Genomic DNA, 24,562 nt, shown 5'->3' with positions numbered 1-24,562 from the left:
TGCTAGGCTGTCCTGGAATTTTCTAGAAAAGTAATTCATGCATTACCCACCAGTTACAAATAATAATGTGAAACTTTATATTGAATTTAACTGACTTTATTTAACAGAGAAATGGAGGATAATTGAATAAGGTAGCAAATGTGCAGGCATCTTCATTTGAATAACTCACAGTTAGAAATTCAGCATAAGGCTATTTTACAATAAATAGCCCAGGAAAATAAAGTCTCAATCTATCACTTCAAAAACAACCTGTGTCAAGGAGTCGGAGTCTTTGAAACATCAACCCCGTGCACTACTGATGATGGCCAGGTCATGCGGTTTTGTGTTTCTGTTTAGGCCTCATGCAATTTTTGACACTGACAGCGCTCGTATTGGACCACACCAGTCACCACTCCTACTAGCCAAAGTGAATGCGACGAGATAATGTTGAGCCACTGGCTGTAAGCGGCCGGTGACTTGTGTGTACTGGAAGTGGACTTGGGGGAAGCTGATACCGTATTCGGTTTCCCCCCGGTTCGAGGAAATGGAGATTACGGCTGAAGCCGAAGAACGCAGGTGAGGGACTAGGTGGGGAATCGGCTAACCAAGCTAGCTGTTGTTTGCTAGCTAGCTTAGCCGGCTAGCTCGTTGGGTAACTAACTAGCTACATTAAGGTTGTTCACGAATGAAAACAAGTCTGAAATTGGCCAATGAACTTTAAATGTTGTCCTCAGTTACATGCCAATTACAATATGTATTTGCTATCTAGTGTGTTGACTAAATTAGCTAACGTTAGCTAGCTAATTTGAGTTAGCATTATTAGCTAGTTGACGCTAAACTAACGTTAACTTGATATGTAGTTATCTTGCAAACTGGAAGGAAGTGAAATGTTGTTATGGCAAATTCCCTATTACAGGTGCTGTACAAGAGGGGTATTTATAAAATTCACCAGTTGTGAGCCAGGTGCCCCGCTCTGTCCGACGTGAAAGCGGCTCAAAACAAAAGTATAATTAAACAATTATAGTAGTCAGTAGGATTCTGCGGTTTCCCATACAAAAGCGATTGCTTTTGATTTTTTTTAAATCTCTCCTTCCCAATGAAAACTAGTTTGAAAATGCAAACATTTATAGAATATCTAGTACGTATCTGGATGATGCACTATGCTGTTTTATTGACACCATGACCGAGAGGTGCAGATTACTGTTCGATTTAAGAAGGGCGCTCCTCCTTTCCCGTTTAGGCCTGATGATGTGACTGGCCATACATAGTACGGTGTAGCCCGGGCTAGATTAATCTAACCCCCTCAGTGATGAGATACAGTACTGTAGGTGAGTGTCGACATGACCTGGATGATGGGCACTTTGGGGTGGACCCACCGATTTCAATCAATGAAAGAATATTTCAAATAGATAAATTGGTGCTGTACACATTGTTGGATTACTTCATGGAGTAAAAATTGATTAATTTTAATAACGGAGCATCTTCTAAATTCAAACGTACCACCTGCAACTGAACGCAAACATTTTAGAAAAAGATTGGCCGACTAATATATTTTGGGGCAAGTTTAAGGTTGGTAGAACAGGAACTTAATCTGTGCTACACCAAACTGTACCTAACCTGTAACTCATGAATGGAGCCCAAAAAAACATTTATACCAGATAATGATTTAACCAATCTATAATCACTGACAGACCCCTTCAGTAGTCATGAAACAGTGGCACACACTTCAGTAGTTTCATTCTTGACCCCTTCACCTCCAACCTTGTAACATGAACGAGCCCTGGATGTTTTAAACCTAATTTCTGTCATACTTTGCTGCAGATGAGTAATGTGAAGTTTTTAATAAGATACTTCTTACTAGAAAACTAGATCTTCCTAAAATCTCCCTTCTGGTATTGTTCTTCATTGTTCCTCATTACTCAAGACTATTTTCCCAAGTGTGTGTGGGAGAGTGTGTGTCAGTTTGTGTCAGCATTGAGTTCCAGCTAGCTGCTGATTTTAAAGAAAAATGAGTAAGTCCTGGGTATGAGCTTGCACTTTGTCTGTTGTTCAAAGGGATTTCATGCTCAGCCATCCCCCCCCCCCCCACATCAAATAGGCTACTTTAAGGCATAGATTCACTTTTGATTTTGCTGCTATCTCAATGCAAGCAGAAAGTGAGACACACTTCTATTCACTCATCCAGAACAACAATATGTTAACTCTTTGTACTCAATACTGTTGTTTTAAAGAGTTTGCCATTAACCTATGTCCATTGGAGGTTGTAACCCACATCACCTTTGCCACGGCTATATTGGCTAGGCCTAGTGTCTTACCTACAGTGCATTCAGAAAGTATTCAGACCCCTTGACTTATCATATTTTGTTACTATACAGCCTATTTCTAAAATGTATTACATTGTTTTTGTTCATCAATCTACTCACAATACCCCAAAGTGACAAAGCAAAAGCAGGTTTTTCTGAAATAGGTATTCAGACCCTTTACTCAGTACTTTGTTGAAGCACCTTTGGCAGTGATTACAACCTCGAGTTTTCTTGGGTATGACACTACAAGCTTGGCACACCTGTATTTGGGGAGTTTCTCCCATTAGTCTCTGCAAATCCTCTCAAGCTCTGTCAGGTTGGATGGGGAGCGTCACTGCACAGCTATTTTCAGGTCTCTCCAGAGATGTTCGATCAGGTTCAAGTCCAGGCTCTGGCTGGGCCATTCCGAGACACTCCTGCGTCATCCTGTTGGAAGGTGAACCTTCGCCCCGGTCTGAGGTCCTGCGCAGGTTATCAACAAGGAATTCTGTACTTTTCTCTGTTCATCTTTGCCTCGATCATCAGTCCCCGCCACTGTAAAAGATCCCCCACAGCATGATGCTGCCACCACTGTGCTTCACTGTAGCGATGGTGCCAGGTTTCCTCCAGATGTGATGCTTGGCATTCAGGCCAAAGAGTAAAATCTTGGTTTCTTTAGGCCAGAGAGTCTTGTTTCTCATGGTCTGAGACTCTTTAGGTGCCTTTTGGCAAACTCCAAGCGGCCTGTCATGTGCCTTTTACTGAGGAGTGGCTTCAGTCTGGCCACTCTACCACAAAGGCCTGATTGGTGGAGTGCTGCAGAGATGGTTGTCCTTCTGGAAGGTTCTCCCATCTCCACAGAGGAACTCTAGAGCTCTGTTAGAGTGACCATCTGGTTCTTAGTCACCTCCCTGACCAAGACCCTTCTACAATGATCGCTCAATTTTGCCTGGGTCGGCCAGCTCTAGGAAGAATCTTGGTGGTTCCAAACCTCTTCCATTTAAGATGATGGATGCCACTGTGTTCTTGGGGATCTTCAATTCTGCAGAAATGTTTTCGTACCCTTCCCCAGATCTGTGCCTCGACACAATCCTGTCTCGGAGCTCTACGGACAATTCCTTCGACCTCATGGCTTGGTTTTTGCTCTGACATGCACTGTCTACTATGGGATCTTGGGGCAGCAGTGTAGTCTAGTGGTTAGAGCATTGGACTAGTGACCGAAAGGTTGCAAGTTCAAATCCCCGAGCTGACAAGGTACAAAATCATTCGTTCTGCCCCTGAAAAGGCAGTTAACCCACTGTTCCTAGGCTGTCATTGAAAATAAGAATTTGTTCTTAACTGACTTGCCTAGTTAAATAAAGGTTAAAAAAAAATATTTATATATATATATTTATATATATATATATATATATATATATATATCTATATATATATATCTATATATATATATATATATCTATATATATATATCAGGTATGTCCCTTTCCAAATCATGTCCAATTAATTGAATTTACCGCAGGTGGACTCCAATCAAGTTGTAGAAACATCTCAAGGATGATCAATGGAAACAGGATTCACCTGATCTCAATTTCTAGTCTCATAGCAAAGGGTCTGAATACTTATCTAAATAAGGTATTTATGTTTTGTTATTTAATAAATGTGCTAACATTTCTGAAAACCTGTTTTCTCTTTGTCATTATGGGGTGTTGTGTGTAGATTTCTGAAAAAATATATTTAATCCATTTTGGAATAAGGCTGTATGTCTATGGTCTCAGTATACTTTAGAATACTTAGCCTATATCTACTTAGCCTAGTACAATGTATTTCATTGGGTGCTGTATATGCAGTGCACAGCCAGTCATTTTTAGTCACAATGGTTCATTCGGGGTCATTGCACAGTAGTTTGTTTGTTATGGCAGATTCTTACTGTGTGATTTCCTCTTGTCGGTCAATGCCGGCTTTAATTTTTCAACTCAACTGTCTACTCTAGAATGTTTGGGTGTGGCACAAGTTCAGTCAAGCCTATACCTACCTCTTCACACTCTTCCTCCATTCTCTCCGTCCCTTCTTTCCAGGAGGGAACACTGGAAGCTGCTCTCCAGTCTAAAGACCACGGTGGAGGGCCTGGTGTCCACCAACAACCCTAATGTGTGGTCTCGCTACGGGGGTCTACAGCGGCTGCACAAGGACATGAACCACATCCTCAGCCACGGCCTCAAGCACGAGCAGGTCAGGCCTCATGAACAACTACTCCTTTACTTACTCTTAACTCTTTTACGCTATCAGTTCTGCTTTCAAAAAAGGAAATAATAAGGCCTTGTTATTTGGCTGTTTCAGCCTCTTTATTTAAATGCACTTATATTATTGCCCTGGGTAAGAGCCAATGCTAATAAGTGGGAGTTCAGCGTTTTGTTCCCTGCTGAGAATTAACATTTCATAATTCTACTGCTTTTTCTCTAAATCTGTTTTCTGATGTTCTGGTTTTTATCCTGTCCTGGTAACCCAAATGTATGATGGATAGGGAAAAACTGGTGGAAATGTGGTCATAACAGCACATTGTGGACTTTCATTGGCCATAAGTAGGACAATGCATTGTACTGTAGTAAACTCCGGTTTTGTGTTGCAGGTGTACTACAAGCAGAAAGACTACTGGCCCTTTGTGTGTTGTGTCCGCCACATCAGCCCTCACCTGGCCTCACATGTAGAACAGGTATTGTACTCTAGCTATCTCTTTACAGTGATTCATCATCCCGTGTATATGATGGTGGAGCCACTACAGTTTGTTGTGACCACAGACATTGGTTGAATCCTAAACGGCACCCTATTCCCTACATAGTGGACTACTGTTAACCAGAGCCTAGTGCTGAGTAATTAGTGCTTTTTAAAGTCGGTTCGTCTCGGTTATTAAAAAAATAATTGTGGGTATTTTATTCACACAAAAAATGTCAACATCAAATGCATTATAAAATAATGACTCATTATTTTGGAGCTTTTTCATGGAAATCCCAAAGCCAAAAATAGTGAACATTCAATTGCTAAAACATTGAAAACATCCTATTGCCTCCATCAGGTCCACATTGGCTAGACTTCAATAGGAAATTACTATGAAATAAAATATTTACTTAGTTTTTTTATTTCATTCCTTAAAGGTGCACTATGCTGAAATTGCTCTGCCACTTCCTGGTTGCTAAAATTCTAATAGTTCCCCTAATTTCCGTTTGTGACAAACCAAGTATACAGAATCATTGAAATGTTTTCCATAACCAAAAATATTGCATTTTCAGCTGGTGTACAAAACCGAAAGTAAAATGCACGTTTTTCCAGAACATGTTCTCATTTACAGCAATGACCTGGGGAATAAATGAGCCAATTGTAAACTGGGGATTATTAGGTGACTGTGATGGTTTGAGGGCCAGATTGGGAATTTAGCCAGGACACCAGGGTTAACACCCCTACTCTTACGATAAGTGCCATGGGATCTTTTAATGACTTCAGAGAGTCAGGACACCCGTTTAACGTTCCATCCGAAAGACAGCACCCTACACAGGGCATTTGGATATTTTTTTTAGACCAGAGGAAAGAGTGCCTCCTACTGACCCTCCAACACCATTTCCAGCAGCATCTGGTCTCCCATCCAGGGACTGACCAGGAACAACCCTGCTTAGCTTCAGAAGCAAACCAGCAGTGGTATGTAGGGTGGTATGCTGCTGGCTACATAGTAGCTGCCTAAGTATTCTGCAGAGCTGTCTGACAAAATCGTTTGACTAGTTCTTCAAAGTAAATAAGGCATACTTTCAAGGCTGCTTATTACCAACTACAACTATCAATCAGAGCTACCGCAAGAACTCTCTATCCCTCTCATTTTTGTGTTGTTTACAATTCCTCTTTCATGCGGTCTATCAGTCTCTATCGAGCCGGGAAGAACAGGCGCAATGAATTATGGTCATTTTAGTCGATTACCACGTTTCTTTGCTGAACTAGGGTGAATATTTGCCTAATAAAAACTACAACTCCCTACAGCCCAGCATCCCACAAAGAAAGTTCTTGACTTAATTTCTCTTGTGAATTATTTAATTTCTTTCTAGATAAACAGCGCGTTGAGCTCAAAAAAAATTGACTAATGGAATTAAAGCAATTGACCTGATGTTTTTTATATTTTATGAAGCCCCTTTTACGTTTGCAGTTATCACAAAGGGCTTATACAGAAACCCAGCCTATAAAAACCCAAACGAAAAGCAATGCAAATTAAGAAGCACGGTGGCTAGGAAAAACTCCCTAGAAAGGCAGGAAACTAGGAAGAAACCTAAAGAGGAACCAGGCTCTGAGGGGTGGCCAGTCCTCTTCTGGCTGTGCCGGGTGGAGATTATAAGAGTACATGGCTAGATTGTTCTTCAAGATGTTCAAAAATTCATAGATGACCAGCAGGGTCAAATAATAATCAGTGGTTGTAGAGGGCACAATAGGTCAGCACCTCAGGAGTAAATGTTAGTTGGCTTTTCATAGCCGAGCATTCAGAGGTCGAGACAGCAGGTGCAGAGCAGCAGCACGACCAGGTGGACTGGGGACAGTCAGGAGTCATCAGGCATGGTCCCGAGGCATGGTCCTAGGGCTCCGGTCATCTGGATGGGTGCATACTTAAAGTCACACAGGACACCAGCTATAACAAATCTAGCCCCCCGGCACATAGACTATTACTCTCTGAGCTCTAGTCAAAAGTAGGACACTATGAGGGGTTGCGGTAACGCAGGATTCTGTGTTTTGAAATGCATAAGAAATATCTGGCTGCGCTTTGTAAATGTAGATCTAAAATGCTTGTTATTGTAATTTCTGCTTTTCATCAGACAAATTTTGTGCTTCAGTTGCCCTTCTCCACTCAGCAGACAGCACTCTGACTGATGTGTAGCTATTTTTCTCCAGTACTTTTCACAGTTGTAGTCAGCTAGCTTTTCTCTGGTAAAATTCAATATTAACTTGAAGCAAAACATTAGGAAATGTAGCTGGCTACATTCTTTCTATGATAAACATTTAGAAAATATAATGGCCATGCATCATTTAGCAAAAAATACTTTGTCTTTTCATTGTAAGCTCATTTGGCTGCCAGCCAAATAGCGTTGAAAACAAAGCTATTTTCTGCCGACTGGGTATTTATGCCTAATGTATTTTCTGTGAAAGGAAACTATAGTTGCACGCCCCTGATCACTATTGAAAAATGATTGACTTTCAATATAAAACACAGGCGACCCCTTACTATATAGGGAATAGGGTGCCATTTGGGACACATACATTGTTCTATCTATATAGTTGTGACAACAATAAAATGATTAGCCATTGTGTAACCTAATGAAAAGTAGTGGTTCTAAGTTGATGCTAAACCTGATCTTAATGGTAGGCTGGCCCACAGTTGACAATGAGTTGAAAAGAGGCAAGCATAAGTTTTTTTAGTGAATGAATAAGCACAACTTTTGAACTCTTACCAGGGTAGTGCCTCATCAACACCCTTCTCACATGCTACGGTGGTGAAACCCAAATGTCTTTTAACCTTTTAGCCCCTGACCTCTTTCCCGTCTTGTTGATGTGCTAATGTTTTTTTGTGCAATCTGCTGTATCTTCAGAGAACTCTCTTGATGATCTCAGCTACCCCCTGTTACATTATCACAAAATGTACAAACAGATCTGGGTGGGTCCAGCCAGCCAGCTAGCCAGCCACAGGTTCACCTGTTTATATAGTGGTCATCTCTCTCACCATCTCTTTTCTCTTTCTGTATTTTTCCTCACCCTTCCCATCCTTTGCCCTCTCCCCCTGACTCTCTCTCCCATACACTCCTCCTTCAATCTCCCCTGTCCCTCCCCCTCCGCTCTCTCTTTCTCTCCCTCTACCCTCACTTCTCTCCCTCCTCGCTCCCTCCCCTTTCTGGGCCCTGTAGTTCAGTAAGCTGGAGCCCGTGCTAAACTGGGGTGTACAGAGTGTTGGGGAAGGCTACAAGGCCGAGCGCTGGCTATTGCACAGCCTTCAGGTCCATCTGCTCTCCGCCCAGCTCAGACCCCTGCTCAAACACCAGGAACACACCCGCAAGTACTACAACGGTAAGGCTGCATGTGAGTGTGTGTGCCCCGGCCAAACCAAGACAACTGTAGTTAAGTTTGTGGACTTGATGAAGGAATTAGGGCTGGCACGGTAATTGTAGGATCATGTAACTGTCGATTCTGGATGAAAATAAAATCATCTTCATAACCGTTTCAAATTTTTTTTTTTTTGCTATTCAAACGAAAACAAAACGTCATCCAAAATTCCATGAATCAATAGCCCTAGAATGAATCAATTTTGGGCCTGTGATATCGATTGGACTGTGTCTGTGGTATTGCTTTGTCCTATTGACCTTATCTTGACTTTCTCCCTTTCTCAGTCAGTTGCTCTCTCTGTCTCACGCCTCTCCCCCTTCTCTCTTTTGCTCTGTCTCTCAGAGGATGCTTTTCTCCTAAAAGAGCCCCATGTGACAGCCATGTTTCAGTATCTGGAGGCCGTGGAGCAGAACAACCCCCGTTTGCTGGCACTCGTTGACACTGTCAAGGTGGGCACCTCTCACACGCGCGCACACACACACACCAATCATACTATCTCTCTGTCTGTACATCTTGGTGCCTTAAGTTCCTGTCCCTGATATACACTTAAGCATTAGTGGAGGACCTCTCTCCCTCCATCTCTCTATTTGTCTTCTCTTTTCTGATACAGCTCAACCATGCGTTACACACTCTAATCTGTCTCTAATCCTCCCCCTCTGTTTTTCTCCTTCTTTCTCAGCTGTCCACTCTGAAGGGCCCTCCGTGTGTGGGAGGCCTGTTGAAGAGCCAGAGTCTGTGTGAGCTGCCTGGGGCCGGGGGAGGCTGGAGGGCCGGGCTGGGCAAGAGCCAGGGGCCCCCCAGGGAAGAGCTCAACCGCAGGCTCACCACCTCCCAGTGCTCCCTCTCCCACCGAGACAGAGGACACACACTGAACAGCATAAACACAGGGGTCATCTCAGAGAGGAACTCAGGTGAGGAGCGAGGGGTGGAAGGAGGATAGAGAGAGAGAGACAGGCTCCCACTGAGACAAAGGACACACAGTCAGCAATAACACAGGGGCCATCTCAGAGGGTAACTCTGCTCAGGTGAGGAAATAGGGAGCTGAAGAAGGTTAGCGAATGGAGGGAGGAAGAAGATGAAGGTGGGAAAGAGAAAGTGGTACCCAACACTGACACCACTACGGTCGGCCACATTAGAGAGCAACACAGGTGAGGATAGAGTTATAGGAGGGAGAGACGGAGGGATTTGGGTAAGGAGTGAGAACATGGGACGAAGAGCAACACAGATCAGGAGATATGGAGGAAAGCAGAGGGATTGAGTGTATAGCTGAATTCACTACAGTGCTTGTGACCGCTGTGAGCCTACACAGGCCTGATTTGTAAATGGAGATATGGTTTATTGGCAATTGTAAGGAGAGGGATTCACTCTATCTGCCTCATCTCTCATTTGGTGTGTCTGATGGAAACATTCATAAGGTTGAAGATGGATATGGGAAGTATAGAAGTGATATTAAGAATGATTTCTGCTCTGTTATTTTACAGTTCAAGTTGAAAGTCTCAGAAAATGTCAGCCACCTTATATAAGCTGCTTCCCTTGATGCCTAAATTCCCTAGTATTTGCTTTTGAGGTCACTGAGTCTACACCGACTTGATTGTGTAAAGAGATGCGATTTGAATAAAGCATTGATGAAGTTTCTTCAAAAAAGCAGTCTGACTGAAACTCTTCTTGTTCCCCCTCTACAGACTCCATTCCATCAGCCAGCGCCCCGGGGGCCCCTTGGGGGTGTGTGACAAGGTCCGGGGGGGAGGGCGAGAGGGGTGTGACTCTTCCCCGCCCCTCGGCAGCTGTCCCCCACATCGCCCTGACCGAGCCCACCTCCCCAGGCCCTGCCCACTTAGGCACCCTAGACTCTGGCGAGGGCGACGACGGCCCAGAATACCTGGCCATAGGTAACCTGGTGCAACGCTGCAATCGCCGTGACTCCCAGAGCTTCACCCCCATCAGCGAGCTCAACAGCAAGCCCGGCGGGGGTGGCGCATCAGGTGGCGAGGTTCGGGTCCAGCCCCCTAGGCGGAGCTCCCTGACTGTGGTCCCGCCTCCCGCGCAGAGGAGGTCATCCTTCTCGGAGGGACAGAGGGGGCAGGGTCGCGGGGGCAGCAGGGGGCACATCCGCTCGATGTCTGACATGGGGATCAACCACAAACATAGACATGGTGAGTGTGTGTGTGTGTGTGTGTTTGTTTGCGTGTGTGTAGCAGGTGAGAGGCTAGGGTATGTTTGCTGAGCGTGAGTGCAAACCAATATGTGTATGTTTCTTTGTGAATTTTTATTTCAAATAAGTAATTGAAGGTTAATGGCTGCAAGACTAGTGTTTGTATAAGAGTGTGTGTATGCAGCAGGTTAGCGCCTGGGAGAGAGAACTGCACCTACACACTCTCTCTATGTGGCGTGGACCACATCCAGCAGATTTGTCATTTACCACAGTGCTTTTTCCTTTTCCTCTATTTTCTCACTGCTAACCTCCTCTCTCTGTCTCTGTCTGCGTGAAGGAGGGGGCCACAGGAAAATCACCATTATAATAGAGGACCCTGTAGCAGGTTGGCAGTGCAGTTCTTCTGTGCTCCGTCTCTTCCCCTCTCATCCCCCTTTTCCTGCATGATAATTCCCTACTTCCCCTTCTCTTATCTCTGGCCTTGCTTTTGGTTCCTCATTTGTGCTGTTCTGTTTTTGGTTGTTGTTTGGTTGATTTTAGGTCGAACCAAGGTCACTCAAGACCCTAGGTCTTTGATTAATGTTTGGCTGGTTTTAGGTGAAACCAAAATCAAGACTGTAGGCCAAAACAGCTTGCCATGTTCATTCATTGTGTTGGATAAGGTTTGAATACACGCTACTTTCACTACATTGTGATGTTTTAATGTTGTTGTTTTTGGTCTTTCATTGATTTTACTATATTTTTTTAAAATATTTTTTTTTTTACAAATGTTACATTTAACATTTACATTACATTTAAGTCATTTAGCAGACGCTCTTATCCAGAGCGACTTACAAATTCGTTTCTCATTCATGTTACCTTTCATCTGTTTTTTTTTCTAAGGTCAGTATATAACTTCAATGTATTAGTTGCTTATGTGGTGAGAATCACTGTCAGCACTCATAAGCGTATCATCACAATATTCACCTTGGATTTGCAGTTGGAAAGGAGACCGTTTTAGTACTTCATATTTGATCTATTTTTCTATATTTTTACCCTGATGTCATTTACCTAGCTGATAACAAAACATTGATGTGTTCGTTGATACATTTACTTTCGATACATCCTTTGTGGGCGTCTGACTGAGCATATCTCAAAATGGATATTTAAAGTTGAAATTTCAAGCTACTACGAGACTGTTCAGTCTGTTTCTGCTTTCGCCAACTTTAGCACAAATGTTGAATACAGAAAACATCTGGTAACCAGGCTAGTTGGCCCTGATCTGACACTGATCTTCCTTCATTTTTGTGGTCAATCTAACATCAGCTGTGTGTTCTGTTTGTCAGAATCGTTGGTTGGAGTGGACTGCTGTGTCAAGGCCTACAGCCCCTTCTCCCCTGTCATCAGTGATGTCAGCACACCCAGCTCCCTCTATATGGAGTCAAGTGAGTACACTGGTTCAAACATGACTACCTAGCTGGCAAAATACATGTAATTGTCAATGTCCATCACCTTACCTGAGGTATATATTCCTGTGACACCAATACTAATCAACATACAGTGTTTGAGGCCTGTCTTTGCTGAAAATGTGTGGGTGTGTGTGTCTCTGCATGTGTGTATTGTCTCTCTGCAGATGGCTCCCAGTACAGCAGTGTTCCAGACGGCATGTTCCGGAAGCCTTCAGAGGGCCAGAGCCTCATCAGCTACCTATCGGAGCAGGACTTTGGCAGCTGTGCTGACCTGGAGAAGGTGAGCCTGGGGGAGGGTTCATAATCCCACATCATCTGACCCCTGACCTTTGAGAGATTAGAATTGGAACGTCTAAACGTTCCAATTCTCCCGAAGTCTGCACACGTGCACTTTTCCCCACACATTTTAAAGCATTGGATTTGTGTACCATAATTTCTTACCCCAGAACTTGCCTTTTAAAGGAAGTGTATGAGTGCACACTAAGGACAGAAAGTTAGAGAATAGGGAGAGTTATGACCTAATTGGATGGGTATCATTTAGGAGACCCTTACACTCACCTCTCCAACTGTGTTAAATCAATCATTACTTCATTTTGAAAGTGTTACAGCAAGGCCTCACTCTCCCCCTGCCCATCTGCGTTTCTCATTCCAGGAGAATGCCCACTTCAGCATCTCTGAGTCTCTGATTGCCGCCATTGAGCTGATGAAGTGCAACCTGCGGAGGCGGCGGGAGGAGGAGGAGGATGGCGACGACAGCGACTCAGAGATCCAGCAGTTAAAACAGAAGATCCGCCTGCGCAGGCTGCAGATCCGACGCACCTGCCTGCCGCCCTCACGGCACTGTAAGAGCTTACGCATGGCCGGACATACACATGCACGGATGCATGCACACACAAACACACAACAACTCCCAACTTAGTCCCCATGTCGTAATTTTGCTGCTATTGATTTTAATCCTGTCTCCCTTCCTCCAGTGTTCCACTCCACAGACAGCGGAGGCTCCTGCAGAAGCTCCCAGGATTCCTTTCACATGTCCGACTCAGGCTCTGCCGAGGAGGTGGAGGAGTGTGAGCTGAGAGGTAGAGAGAGGGAACGAGGGAACCTTAGGAAGGGTTTATATTATATACACATCATGCAAGCTTTGTGTGCCATAAGTTCACAACCTCATTGTCATGTCCCACATATCTTTCATCCACCCACCATGGCTGGAAACAGCTCCCATTTTTAATGGTATTCATTAACATTGCTCTCTGGACTGTTGAGGCAAGGTAGCTAGGTCTTTGGTAAATGTGTGTTTGTTTGCCTGTGTGTTCTAAAAGTAGCCTTCGTGCGTGTGTGTGTGTGTGTGTGTGACTACTTCCTCCTGTTTATGTGTGGGTATACACAGTACTACTGTGTGCAGTCATATTGCATTTGAACCCCTTGACTTTTTCTACAGCCTTATTCTGAAATTGATGACATTTAAAAAAACAAAATCCATCTACACACAATACCCCATAGAGACAAAGCAAATACAGGTTTCTATAAATTTTTGCAAATGTATTAAAAATATATTTTTTTACTATACTTTTTTTGCTTAAGTATTCATACTCTTTGCTATGAGTCTCGAAATTGAGCTCTGTTGCATCCTGTTTCCATTGATCATCCTTGAGATGTTTCCACAACTTGATTGGAGTTCACTTGTGGTAAATTCAATTGATTAGACATGATTTGGAAAGGCACACACCCGTCTATATAAGGTCCCACAGTTGTCAGAGCAAAAATCAAGCCATGAGGTCGAAGGAATTGTAGAGCTCCGAGACAGGATTGTGTCGAGGCACAGATCTGGGGAAGGGTACCAAAAATGTCAGCAGCATTGAAGAACCGCAAGAACACAGTGGCCTCCATCATTCTTAAATGGAAGAAGTTTGGAACCACCAAGACTCTTCCCAGAGCTGGCCGCCCGGCCAAACTGAGCAATCGGGGTAGATTCTCTGGTCTGATGAAACCAAGATTGAACTCTTTGGCCTGAATGCCAAGCGTCACATCTGGAGGAGACCTGGCACCATCCCTACGTTGACGCATGGTGGTGGTGGCATCATGCTGTGGGGATGTTTTTCAGAGGCAGGGACTGGAAGGCTAGTCAGGATCGAGCGAAAGCTGAATGGAGCAAAGTACAGAGAGATCTTTGATGAAACCTGCTCCAGAGCGCTCAGGACCTCAGACCAGGGCAAAGGTTCTCCTTCCAACAGGACAATGACCCGAAGCACACAGCAAAGACAATGCAGGAGTGGCTTCAGCACAAGTCTCTGAATGTCCTCGTGTACCCCAGCCAAAGCCTGGACTTGAACCCATCGAACATCTCTGGTGAGACCTGAAAATAGCTGTGCAGCGACGCCAAGCTTGTAGCGACTCAAGACTTGAGGCTGGAATCGCTGCCAAAGGTGCTTCAGGCCCCCATTGACTGGGCTGTTGTGGAGCGGGTCGAGAGTTCCATTTTCCTTGGAGTCCAAAACGCCTACAAACTATCATGGTCTAAACATACCAAGACAGTTGTGAAGAGGGCACAACAAAACATTTTCCCCCTCAGGAGACTGAAAAGATTTGGCATGGACCCCCAGATCCTCAAAAGGTTCTCAGCTGCACCTTTGAGAGCATCCTAACCAGTTGCATCACTGCCTGGTATGGCAACTGCTCGGCATCTGACTGTAAGGCGCTACAGAGGGTAGTGCGAACGGCCCAGTACATCACTGGAGCCAAGCTTCCTGCCATCCAGGACCTATTTAATAGGCGGTGTCAGAGGAAAGGCCATAAAATTGTCAGACACTCCAGTCAACAAAGTCATAGACTAAGTGGTGCCAGAGCGCCAAGTCTAGGACCAAAAGGCTCCTCAACAGCTTCTACCCCCAAGCCATTAGACTCCTGAACAATTCCTAAAATCCCCCCCCCCCCCCCTTGTACACTGCTGCTACTCGCTGTTTGTTTGTTACCTATGCAAGGTCACTCAACTAGCCTATACCCCTCCACAATGACTCGGTGCCCCCTGTATATATCCTCGTTATTCATATTGTGTTACTTTTTATTATTACTTTTTATTCTAGCCTACTTGGTAAATATTTTCTTCTTGAACTGCGCTGTTGGTTCAGGACTTGTAAGTAAGCATTTCACAGTAAAGTCTACGCCTATTGTATTTGGCGCATGTGACAAATAAAGTTTGATTTGATTCAACAAAATACTGGTAAAGGGTCTGAATACTTATGTAAATGTGACATTTGCAAACATTTCTAAAAACCTGTTTTTGCTAAGTAATTATGGGGTATTGTGTGTAGGTTGATGAGGAACAAAAACAATTTAATCAATTTGAGGCTGTAACGTAACAAAATGTAGAAAATGTCCAGGGTTGTGAATACTTTCCAAATGCACTGTATATGTGGTGGTGTGGGGCCAGTTCTGAGTGTAGTCTCTGTCTCTCAGATGGCTGTGAGGGCCAGTCCCTGATGGCGGTGTCAAGAAGAGGCCTCTCCCTGTCGCTCGCCTCCCTCTTCTCAGGTATCTGATCTAGTGTGGGGGACAAGGGACAGGGCTATCGGGGCACGAGAACTACGGATGTGGAAGGCTGAACAAATGCAGCTGGATTCCATGGCTCTTTCTCAATGAATCTTTATTCGATTCCTCCCGTCCTATTCTCAACTGTATTGAAGGAGGAGGTTCAAGGTCCCTCCCCTCTGACCTTCTCCAATGTGTTTTGAGGAGGAGGTGGCATGGAGAGAGGAAGCGAGGAATTGTGTGAAGATGAATCGAGGAAGAACTCTTCCCTAAACAATTATTTCCCCTTATTCTCTACCTTTGAGTGATTTGATGTTCACTGTTAGCATCATATGGACTCTAACTTTTCCTTTGAGCTTTCAGTTTAATTTGGTATCATTTCTACCAGATTGCTGCCCATTGTACAAGAGGGAATGTGTTTTCAGGTTGGAATCCAGCTAGTTGCTGGCCTGGCTTGTGTGCTTTATGGTGCCTTTGCTGCTCCAGAGTTAGGGAGACCGGCGATGAGTGTATATACATCTATGGTTTGATGGGGGTTAGGGTCTTCAGTAGACTAGTACATTTGCGGTCAGCAGTGTATAGCTACTGCTGCTATTGGGCATTAATTCATCCATCCATCCATCCATTGATTCACTCGACAATTAATTTAGGCTTTATTTGTGCATGAGATGGCATCACTGATGTGTTAGTACTCAACACGATCTCACTGCTTTTGAGTTCCCCCTAAAAACAGGAACTACTTAATATTAATTCCACCTTGCCAATTTGCCTATTTCTAGCATGCTGCAGTGGTAGCAAAGAAATAGTCTGGCTTGCATTAAAAGAAACATCAGATATTACACGTGTGAGACTAGATTTAACGGCTTAATGGACTGCGAACAAAATGACTCCTCTCTTGTTATATATAAGTATAGCTGTTAATAAGATGATAATTAATTTGTGTGTGTGATGCTGCTACGTAGGATGCTTTCATAAGAAAAAGTATACTTGCTGATTATGTCATTTGTTGCAGCCTAACATTCTAATCTAGCATCCCTTTGGCATATCGTTGTTTTGAATCTTGCCAAAAGGGCTTTGGATTTGCATTGACTGCACAAATCCACATATGAACATATTCTGAAATTGACAAAAAAATTGTTTTAGACGGAACCCCTGGACTATATTGGTCAGAAACTGGGTTGTGGATTGGGTCATTGTCTGCTGGCCTGCCTGTCAATGACATATATTGAATATGCTAGTTCTTTCATCCCCTGAGCCTAGTGATCCATAATACCCTAGTTTCCATGAGATTTTCCAGAGGCTTATAGCTCTTTATCAGATTCATGTTCTTTGAAATCCCTCGTGTTTTCAACTAGCCAAGGCTTTCTGACTCCAATGTCCCAAAATATTCTGCCCAAAATCTCTCACCAGCAGCACACTAATATGACTCCTATTAAAAGTCCCTATGTGAACTCTCTGCCACACATTTAATGTCTGATGCTTTTGTGCCTTCTATAGGACGTGTCATATCTAGGACAAATTAGTTTTCTCCTGAAACACCACCCTCAAATTTTAGCTGTAAATGTTTTTATTTGTGATTGTCTGAATTTGATGCCTGCCTTTAGAACCAAATTATGCTAGGTAGTGTGATTGATGTGCTTTAAAGGAACTGAGCCTAATCTCTCGCTCTCTCTCTTATATATACAGATGCAGACATAAAGCGCAGTGTGACGTCCAGTGGCCGCTCGTTCCTCACCTCAGAGTCTATGTAACAACTGCTCCCCCCCACACACTCACACTCTAGCCTTGTAGATGTAGGCCCAATCCCAACTTGACCCTATGCCCTAGACCCTTTGTCCTAGGCACTTGAGATTTGATAGGTTTAGGCAATTTTGTAACAGCACCAACTTGCCCTCTGATTGGATAACATCTCCACAAGTGTATAGGGCATAGTGTCTAGAGATGGATTTGGCCATTGTCTGCTGACCTGCCTGTCCATGTCAATGACATAGGTCATATGCTAGTTCTTTCATCCCCCGAGCCAAGTGATCCATAATAGCCTAGTTTCCACAACTTACATTTACATTTAAGTCATTTAGCAGACGCTCTTATCCAGAGCGACTTACAAATTGGTGAATTCACCTTCTGACATCCAGTGGAACAGCCACAAATTTTCCAAAGACCTTATAGCTCTTTACCAGATTTATGATCCTCGAAACCTCATGTTTTCAACTAGCCAAGGTTTGCTGACTCCAACATCCCATATTTTTCCACCTGAAATCTATCGCCAATATTGAATATTTTGACATTGATTGCATGTGTGAATCTCCTGCATCTCACCTTGGCCACACCCTTTCTCCTATTGGCCCAATGAAGAATGGTAGTCCGTGGAGTGGGCCGGACGATAGACAGAATGTTTAGGTTTCGATCAAGCCCATATCAAGCACAGAGGTAACTGTAGAAAAAGAAAAGGCATGGTAGTTAGATAGTGGTAGTTAAAATGAGGCTATTGATTGCAGTAGTTGAAATGACGCTATTGTTCACGGTAGGCTACTTTGGAAATTATGCTGTCATTTGCGGTAGTTGAATTTAGGCTGTTCGCGGTAGTTGAAAATAGAAGGCTATTCTTTGTGGTAGTTGAAATTAGACAATTGTTTGATAGTGTGGCTATAATTCGCACTATTGGAAATGATATGTTGTTCACAGAAATGTGTTTGGTATATGCTTCTTCACACTTCCTACTCCCTCTCTCAGCTCTCCGTCGTTCCTCCAGTCTAACTCGGCTGAGGCGGTGGCCATGGGGCTGCTCAGGCAGTTTGAGGGCATGCAGCTCCCCGCAGCCTCGGAGCTCGACTGGCTGGTCCCAGAGCAAGACGCACCTCAGAAGGTACTCTCACACAGACACACAAGCATGCAGACACATACATGCATGTATAAACACATACATACAATATCCCCCACACATACACCTACACTCACACAAACTGACCTGTATTCTCCCTCTACCCTTCAGCTCCTGCCCATCCCTGACTCCCTGCCCATCTCTCCTGATGACGGGGAGCATGCTGACATCTACAAGCTGAGGATCCGGGTGCGAGGGAACCTAGAGTGGGCCCCGCCCCGCCCCCAGATAATCTTCAACATCCACCCCACGCCCAAGTGAGTCCTTAACACGCACACACGGACTTCTCACCCCCTTCTTGTTTGCCTCTCCCCCTTTTTGTTTGCTTGTCGGTCACTCTAACCCTCCTATGTCTGTCTGTCTCTAACCATCCTCTCTCCCCCTTTTTCGCTCTATTAGGAGGAAAATAGTTGTGTCGAAGCAGAACTACCGCTGTGCAGGCTGCGGGACTCGCATAGACCCAGGTACAAACCACATTGAAGACCCCCCCCCCCCTTTCCAAAACACAACCACATATCTTGTCCTCATCCCACGGTGGTCATTTTGTGTCAAGCCTCACCCCCTGCCTCGCTCTGTTACCACTACTCCCCTTCACCGGACAGACTACATTAAGCGACTGCGCTACTGCGAGTACCTGGGCCGCTACTTCTGCCAGTGTTGCCACGAGAACGCCCAGGCGGTGGTGCCGGGCCACGTGTTGAGGAAGTGGGACTTCAGCAAGTACTACATCAGCAACTTCGCCCGGGACCTGCTGGGCAAGATCGCCGGAGACCCCCTGTTCAACCCCAACGACATCAACAGTGGCCTCTACAAGAAGAACAAAGCCCTGGAGACTGTCCGGGTGAGAGGACTGGACTTCAGCCTGGTTTAGTTTAGTCTAGTTTGATGCTTAGTTTATGCTTATCTTTGGCAGTATTTTATTTTGCTTTAGTTTAGCCTACTCATACAAGAAAGAATTTGTTCCGGTTATTGGTTGTGGTTTGAAATGTGTCCTATAAACAAAGTGCATTTGTACTATTCTTCAGGTTTTGAGGGTCCAACTATTCCACATGAAAAACCTATTCAAGACATGCCGCCTAGCTAAAGAGTAAGTTGTGTGCATGCATGCGTGTGCCGCCTCCTGCAATTAATTGTATTGTCGGTATGAGATTCCCTTTCTTTTACATGTTACATTCCTCCTAAAGTATTCTTCCCATAATGATCTGTGTTATTGCTATGAGATGACACTGTCTGCACTGTCAGGTAAAGTATTGCTGGTAGGAATTCCCCTCGTGTGTCTTTGCGTTTGACCCCATAGCGTGCTGGACCATTTTGACAGCCTCCCAGGTCACCTGACTGAGGACCTGCACCTGTTCTCCCTCAACGACCTCAGTGCTGTGCGCAACGGAGTGCTGCCCACCCGGCTTCGAGAGCTGCTGAAATTGGGTTCCGCGCACGTGGCTGGCTGTGTGGTTAGAATCTGTTGAATTATCCTGAACTACATACTCTTACTGTTGTCTCTAGTTCACTCTCAATTAATTATATTAACGGCTTGCTAACTATAGATTTTCCTGTAATAGAGACATTCATTGTTATACTGTAATGTACATTTTGAATTGTCATTCTATAATAGAAAATATGAGTGAAATTACTATTTGCACCATGTGTGACAGTGGACTTGAGGGTGTCATAAATGACATTTCCATTCTCAGTGCATCCTCTTAATGTCAATGTCTCATTTTCCCCTCTCACAGCTCTGTCAGGCCAAGGGTTTTGTGTGTGAGTTCTGCAGCAACGACAAAGACATCATCTTCCCATTCGATCTGAACAAGTGCACACGCTGCGAAGGTGAGCTCACCCCGTATTCAGATTGTCATAAATTCATCCATCCGAGGAAATTCAGTAATACCAGCACTGAACACAAGGGGTGTAATTTTCAATCCAAAGGTTAGCAATGCTAACAAGTACTTGTAAAATCCCATAGTGCATGCTAGCTAAATGCTAACAAACGGTCTTGACAAAATATTTGCATGACATCCCAGCTCAGTTATACAAGTAACTAAAAAATTATTCTCAGTTTAGCTGGCAAACATTTAGTTGTAAATTCCATACTGTAACTAGATCACCTGGCGCGTGCTGCACAACAGTCAGTGACTCACGAGGCTCTGTTCTCTCACCGTGACTGGGGACTGTAAGGTTCATACTGAAAAATTGTAAGACAGGTGAAATGAAGAACGCCTAATAAAATAAATGAAGAACACAATCTACTTCATCATATTGCACAAGTGGGCTGCAGGTATTTACTTAAAAAGGATCTACAAATATTAACATTTATGAAAAAAGTACAACGGTATTGATAAATTCTATGACTATTTCGAAATAACCCGGTATATCGCTCAAGCCTAATCCCAAGACAGGAGAGAGGGAGCAGGAGGAGTGGAAAAGAGTGCGGAAAGGGAAGCTAGTAGTGAGGGAACAGATGACCAAAGCAAAGGGACTGGAGAGGGAGAGATAGGAGAGTCTAAGGAGGGGGGGAGAGGAGGATGTTATTCAAAGCTCTCAAACAGAAAGTCTGGCCAAGGCATTTTGGAGTAAGGAGAGGAAGATGAGATAAGAGACGGAGAAACCGAGGTGGGGACAGGAGTAAATGAGGAAGGAAAGCATGAAACTGAGTAGGTGGAGGGCAAAGAGTTTGAGGAGAGGCCATGCCTTAAATTTGGCAGAAGTAATCGGGCCTGGGCAGGGTAGGGCCTGAACGTTGCAGGTATGGCTCGGGCTTAAAATTCATGCCCGTGCAGGGCTCTAATAAGGATATGGGTCTATTTCATGTCTATGTAATGGCAGGATGAATTGGAGTGATTGAAGATGTTTTTTTTATTTTGATATGCCTACCTGTTCACATTATTATTTAAGCCTCAACTTCTCTGTGTGAATGTGAAATAAACATGTTTGTGAATTTCAGTTGCTTTATCATTTCATTATCAAGGGGAAAATGTAGTAACAAATGTATACAATTGAAGCTTCCACACAGGTGTAACCTGAAATGGTTCAGTCACACCTTCATACAGTGCCTTGCGAAAGTATTCGGCCCCCTTGAACTTTGCGACCTTTTGCCACATTTCAGGCTTCAAACATAAAGATATAAAACTGTATTTTTTTGTGAAGAATCAACAACAAGTGGGACACAATCATGAAGTGGAACGACATTTATTGGATATTTCAAACTTTTTTAACAAATCAAAAACTGAAAAATTGGGCGTGCAAAATTATTCAGCCCCTTTACTTTCAGTGCAGCAAACTCTCTCCAGAAGTTCAGTGAGGATCTCTGAATGATCCAATGTTGACCTAAATGACTAATGATGATAAATACAATCCACCTGTGTGTAATCAAGTCTCCGTATAAATGCACCTGCATTGTGATAGTCTCAGAGGTCCGTTAAAAGCACAGAGAGCATCATGAAGAACCAGGAACACACCAGGCAGGTCCGAGATACTGTTGTGAAGAAGTTTAAAGCCGGATTTGGATACAAAAATATTTCCCAAGCTTTAAACATCCCAAGGAGCACTGTGCAAGCGATAATATTGAAATGGAAGGAGTATCAGACCACTGCAAATCTACCAAGACCTGGCCGTCCCTCTAAACTTTCAGCTCATACAAGGAGAAGACTGATCAGAGATGCAGCCAAGAGGCCCATGATCACTCTGGATAAACTGCAGAGATCTACAGCTGAGGTGGGAGACTCTGTCCATAGGACAACAATCAGTCGTATATTGCACAAATCTGGCCTTTATGGAAGAGTGGCAAGAAGAAAGCCATTTCTTAAAGATATCCATAAAAAATATCCATTTAAAGTTTGCCACAAGCCACCTGGGAGACACACCAAACATGTGGAAGAAGGTGCTCTGGTCAGATGAAACCAAAATTGAACTTTTTGGCAACAATGCAAAATGTTATGTTTGGCGTAAAAGCTACACAGCTCATCACCCTGAACACACCATCCCCACTGTCAAACATGGTGGTGGCAGCATCATGCTTTGGGCCTGCTTTTCTTCAGCAGGGACAGGGAAGATGGTTAAGATGGATGGAGCCAAATACAGGACCATTCTGGAAGAAAACCTGATGGAGTCTGCAAAAGACCTGGGACGGAGATTTGTCTTCCAACAAGACAATGATCCAAAACATAAAGCAAAATCTACAGTGGAATGGTTCAAAAATGAACATATCCAGGTGTTAGAATGGCCAAGTCAAAGTCCAGACCTGAATCCAATCGAGAATCTGTGGAAAGAACTGAACTGCTGTTCACAAATGCTCTCCATCCAACCTCACTGAGCTCGAGCTGTTTTGCAAGGAGGAATGTGAAAAAATTTCAGTCTCTCGATGTGCAAAACTGATAGAGACATACCCCAAGCGACTTACAGCTGTAATCGCAGCAGAAGGTGGTGCTACAAAGTATTAACTTAAGGGGGGCTGAATAATTTTGCACGCCCAATTTTTCAGTTTTTGATTTGTTAAAAAAGTTTGAAATATCCAATAAATGTCGTTTCACATCACGATTGTGTCCCACTTGTTGTTGATTCTTCACAAAAAAATACAGTTTTATATCTTTGTTTCAAGCCTGAAATGTGGCAAAAGGTCGCAAAGTTCAAGGGGGCCGAATACTTTCGCAAGTCACTGTAGCTTGAGAAGCTGTCTGTCTCTCTTTTTGAGAATAGGCTTCTCGTTGTTGTCTGAACTGGTTTGTGTGGTGCACTGACTTTTGGCAGGTTTCTCTGCATTTCACCTCTCCTCCCTTCTGCCTTGCCACCCTGACATGCCTCTTCTTTTATGGTCCCATGTCACCCCTTCCCCTCGCTTCAGAGACTGTCATTAGCTATTCTGCCGTGACATCACAGCACCTCAGTCTTCTTCCCATTGTGAACAATGTTGTCAAACCGATTATTAGCGTTGCGGGAGCACTCCCCCATGTTTGCTTAGAGCTGGTTAACAGGTGAGTTATGGGGTGGAACATCAGTCTAGGGACTAGGCTGTTGGCCATATATTTTCTTGCGTCCTTCTACACATCGACAAAACAAAGTATTTTTAAACAGGACTCCACCCATGTGTGTTTGTCTCAATCTTTTATGTAGCGTTTCAGTGTGGTTGCTTTTGCAATGACATCTCTCTTGTGTTGTCTTGTCTTTCAGAGTGCAAGGCGTGTTTCCACAGCAAATGTTTCCGGGCAGGCAAGGAGTGCCCGCGATGCCAGCGCCTGGCAGAGAGGCGGGAAAGGATGGCACGCAAGAACATGGAGGAGCAGGAGGATAAGGAAGAGGATGAGGGAGGCGGGAGCTAGGATGACGAACTGGACTGGAGAAAGTTTTTTTTTTTTTAAAGAGAACAATGATTTTTACTGACTGACAGGGACCCATATTCTTTCAACTTATCCCTCCATCCCTCTCTTTTCCTTGAAATTGCAGCTTCTGGCTACTGGACGAGCTCTGATTTGGTTTTTCGTTTGCTTTAGTTGAAAGATTCAATTTTTTCCCCTTCACCCAAAGTGACAGGATTCTTGCTTTTTGAATGCATTGTCAATATTCGAAATATTATATTCATATATTGGCTTGATTTTTATGGTTTGCTGCTCTGATTCCAAGTGCAGATATCATAATAAAATAGAGTCCTGCCATGTACAGTATGTATAGAAGTGGTAATTTTAAATAGAACAAGGTAGGTAGAAGTACTGAAATGTAAGTATTTATTACTCCACCTCCATGTTATGCTATTTTAGCCAACCCTATGTGCCTCTGTCACCAATGTTCTTATACTGGCAGAGATAGCGCCCCATTTGGTTGTTTAAGAGGAGTTGGAATGACAGGTCTTTGGAGGGGGTCTCTCAATCAGTATTGCACAGAGTTGCAAATATTTTAAGATAATGCAGTGGAGACAGCATGTTTGTGCTGCTTTGTGTGCATGTGTAAAAGGTGATATATGCATCTACTAAAAAGGTGTGTGTGTGTGTGTGAGTGAGAGGTTGTCTCTGTACCTACTGTACATGCATCTGTGCAGAAATGTTTTGCACCAGCCTGATCAGGCAATTAAATATATCATTTTTTGTCTTTGTAAAATATGAGGTCTTTGTTATTTTTATTGCACTTGTATGTCTGGGGTTAGGGAGGTGGCAAGTCACTCTCGGGCGTATTGCTGATGTTCATCTCA

The 24,562-nt window shown here is 43.8% G+C and overlaps 1 protein-coding gene across 2 annotated transcripts; it reads left to right on the top strand.

Moving 5' to 3' along the window:
- The first annotated feature begins 300 nt into the window (after positions 1 to 300).
- LOC135512527 (run domain Beclin-1-interacting and cysteine-rich domain-containing protein-like) lies at positions 301 to 24,471 on the top strand. 2 transcript variants are annotated; one of them, XM_064934645.1, is made up of 22 exons: positions 301 to 555; positions 3,781 to 3,893; positions 4,337 to 4,490; positions 4,888 to 4,971; positions 8,186 to 8,345; positions 8,724 to 8,830; positions 9,061 to 9,292; positions 10,064 to 10,534; positions 11,859 to 11,957; positions 12,146 to 12,261; positions 12,634 to 12,823; positions 12,956 to 13,060; positions 15,435 to 15,509; positions 17,193 to 17,253; positions 18,240 to 18,372; positions 18,499 to 18,644; positions 18,787 to 18,851; positions 18,990 to 19,228; positions 19,413 to 19,474; positions 19,685 to 19,838; positions 20,121 to 20,214; positions 23,551 to 24,471. In XM_064934645.1, the coding sequence occupies exons 3-22, from the start codon at positions 4,452 to 4,454 to the stop codon at positions 23,697 to 23,699; spliced, it is 2,781 nt and encodes a 926-aa protein (XP_064790717.1). In that variant the 5' UTR covers positions 301 to 555; positions 3,781 to 3,893; positions 4,337 to 4,451; the 3' UTR covers positions 23,700 to 24,471. The 2 variants fall into 2 exon arrangements, with proteins under 2 accessions (XP_064790717.1, XP_064790715.1); XM_064934643.1 differs by lacking the exon at positions 3,781 to 3,893 and having other exon boundaries at positions 302 to 555.
- Positions 24,472 to 24,562: the final 91 nt, after the last annotated feature.

Source organism: Oncorhynchus masou, chromosome 24 (assembly GCF_036934945.1).
Source record: "Oncorhynchus masou masou isolate Uvic2021 chromosome 24, UVic_Omas_1.1, whole genome shotgun sequence".
NCBI lineage: Eukaryota > Metazoa > Chordata > Actinopteri > Salmoniformes > Salmonidae > Oncorhynchus > Oncorhynchus masou.
This window is presented reverse-complemented; position numbering and strand designations above follow the sequence as displayed.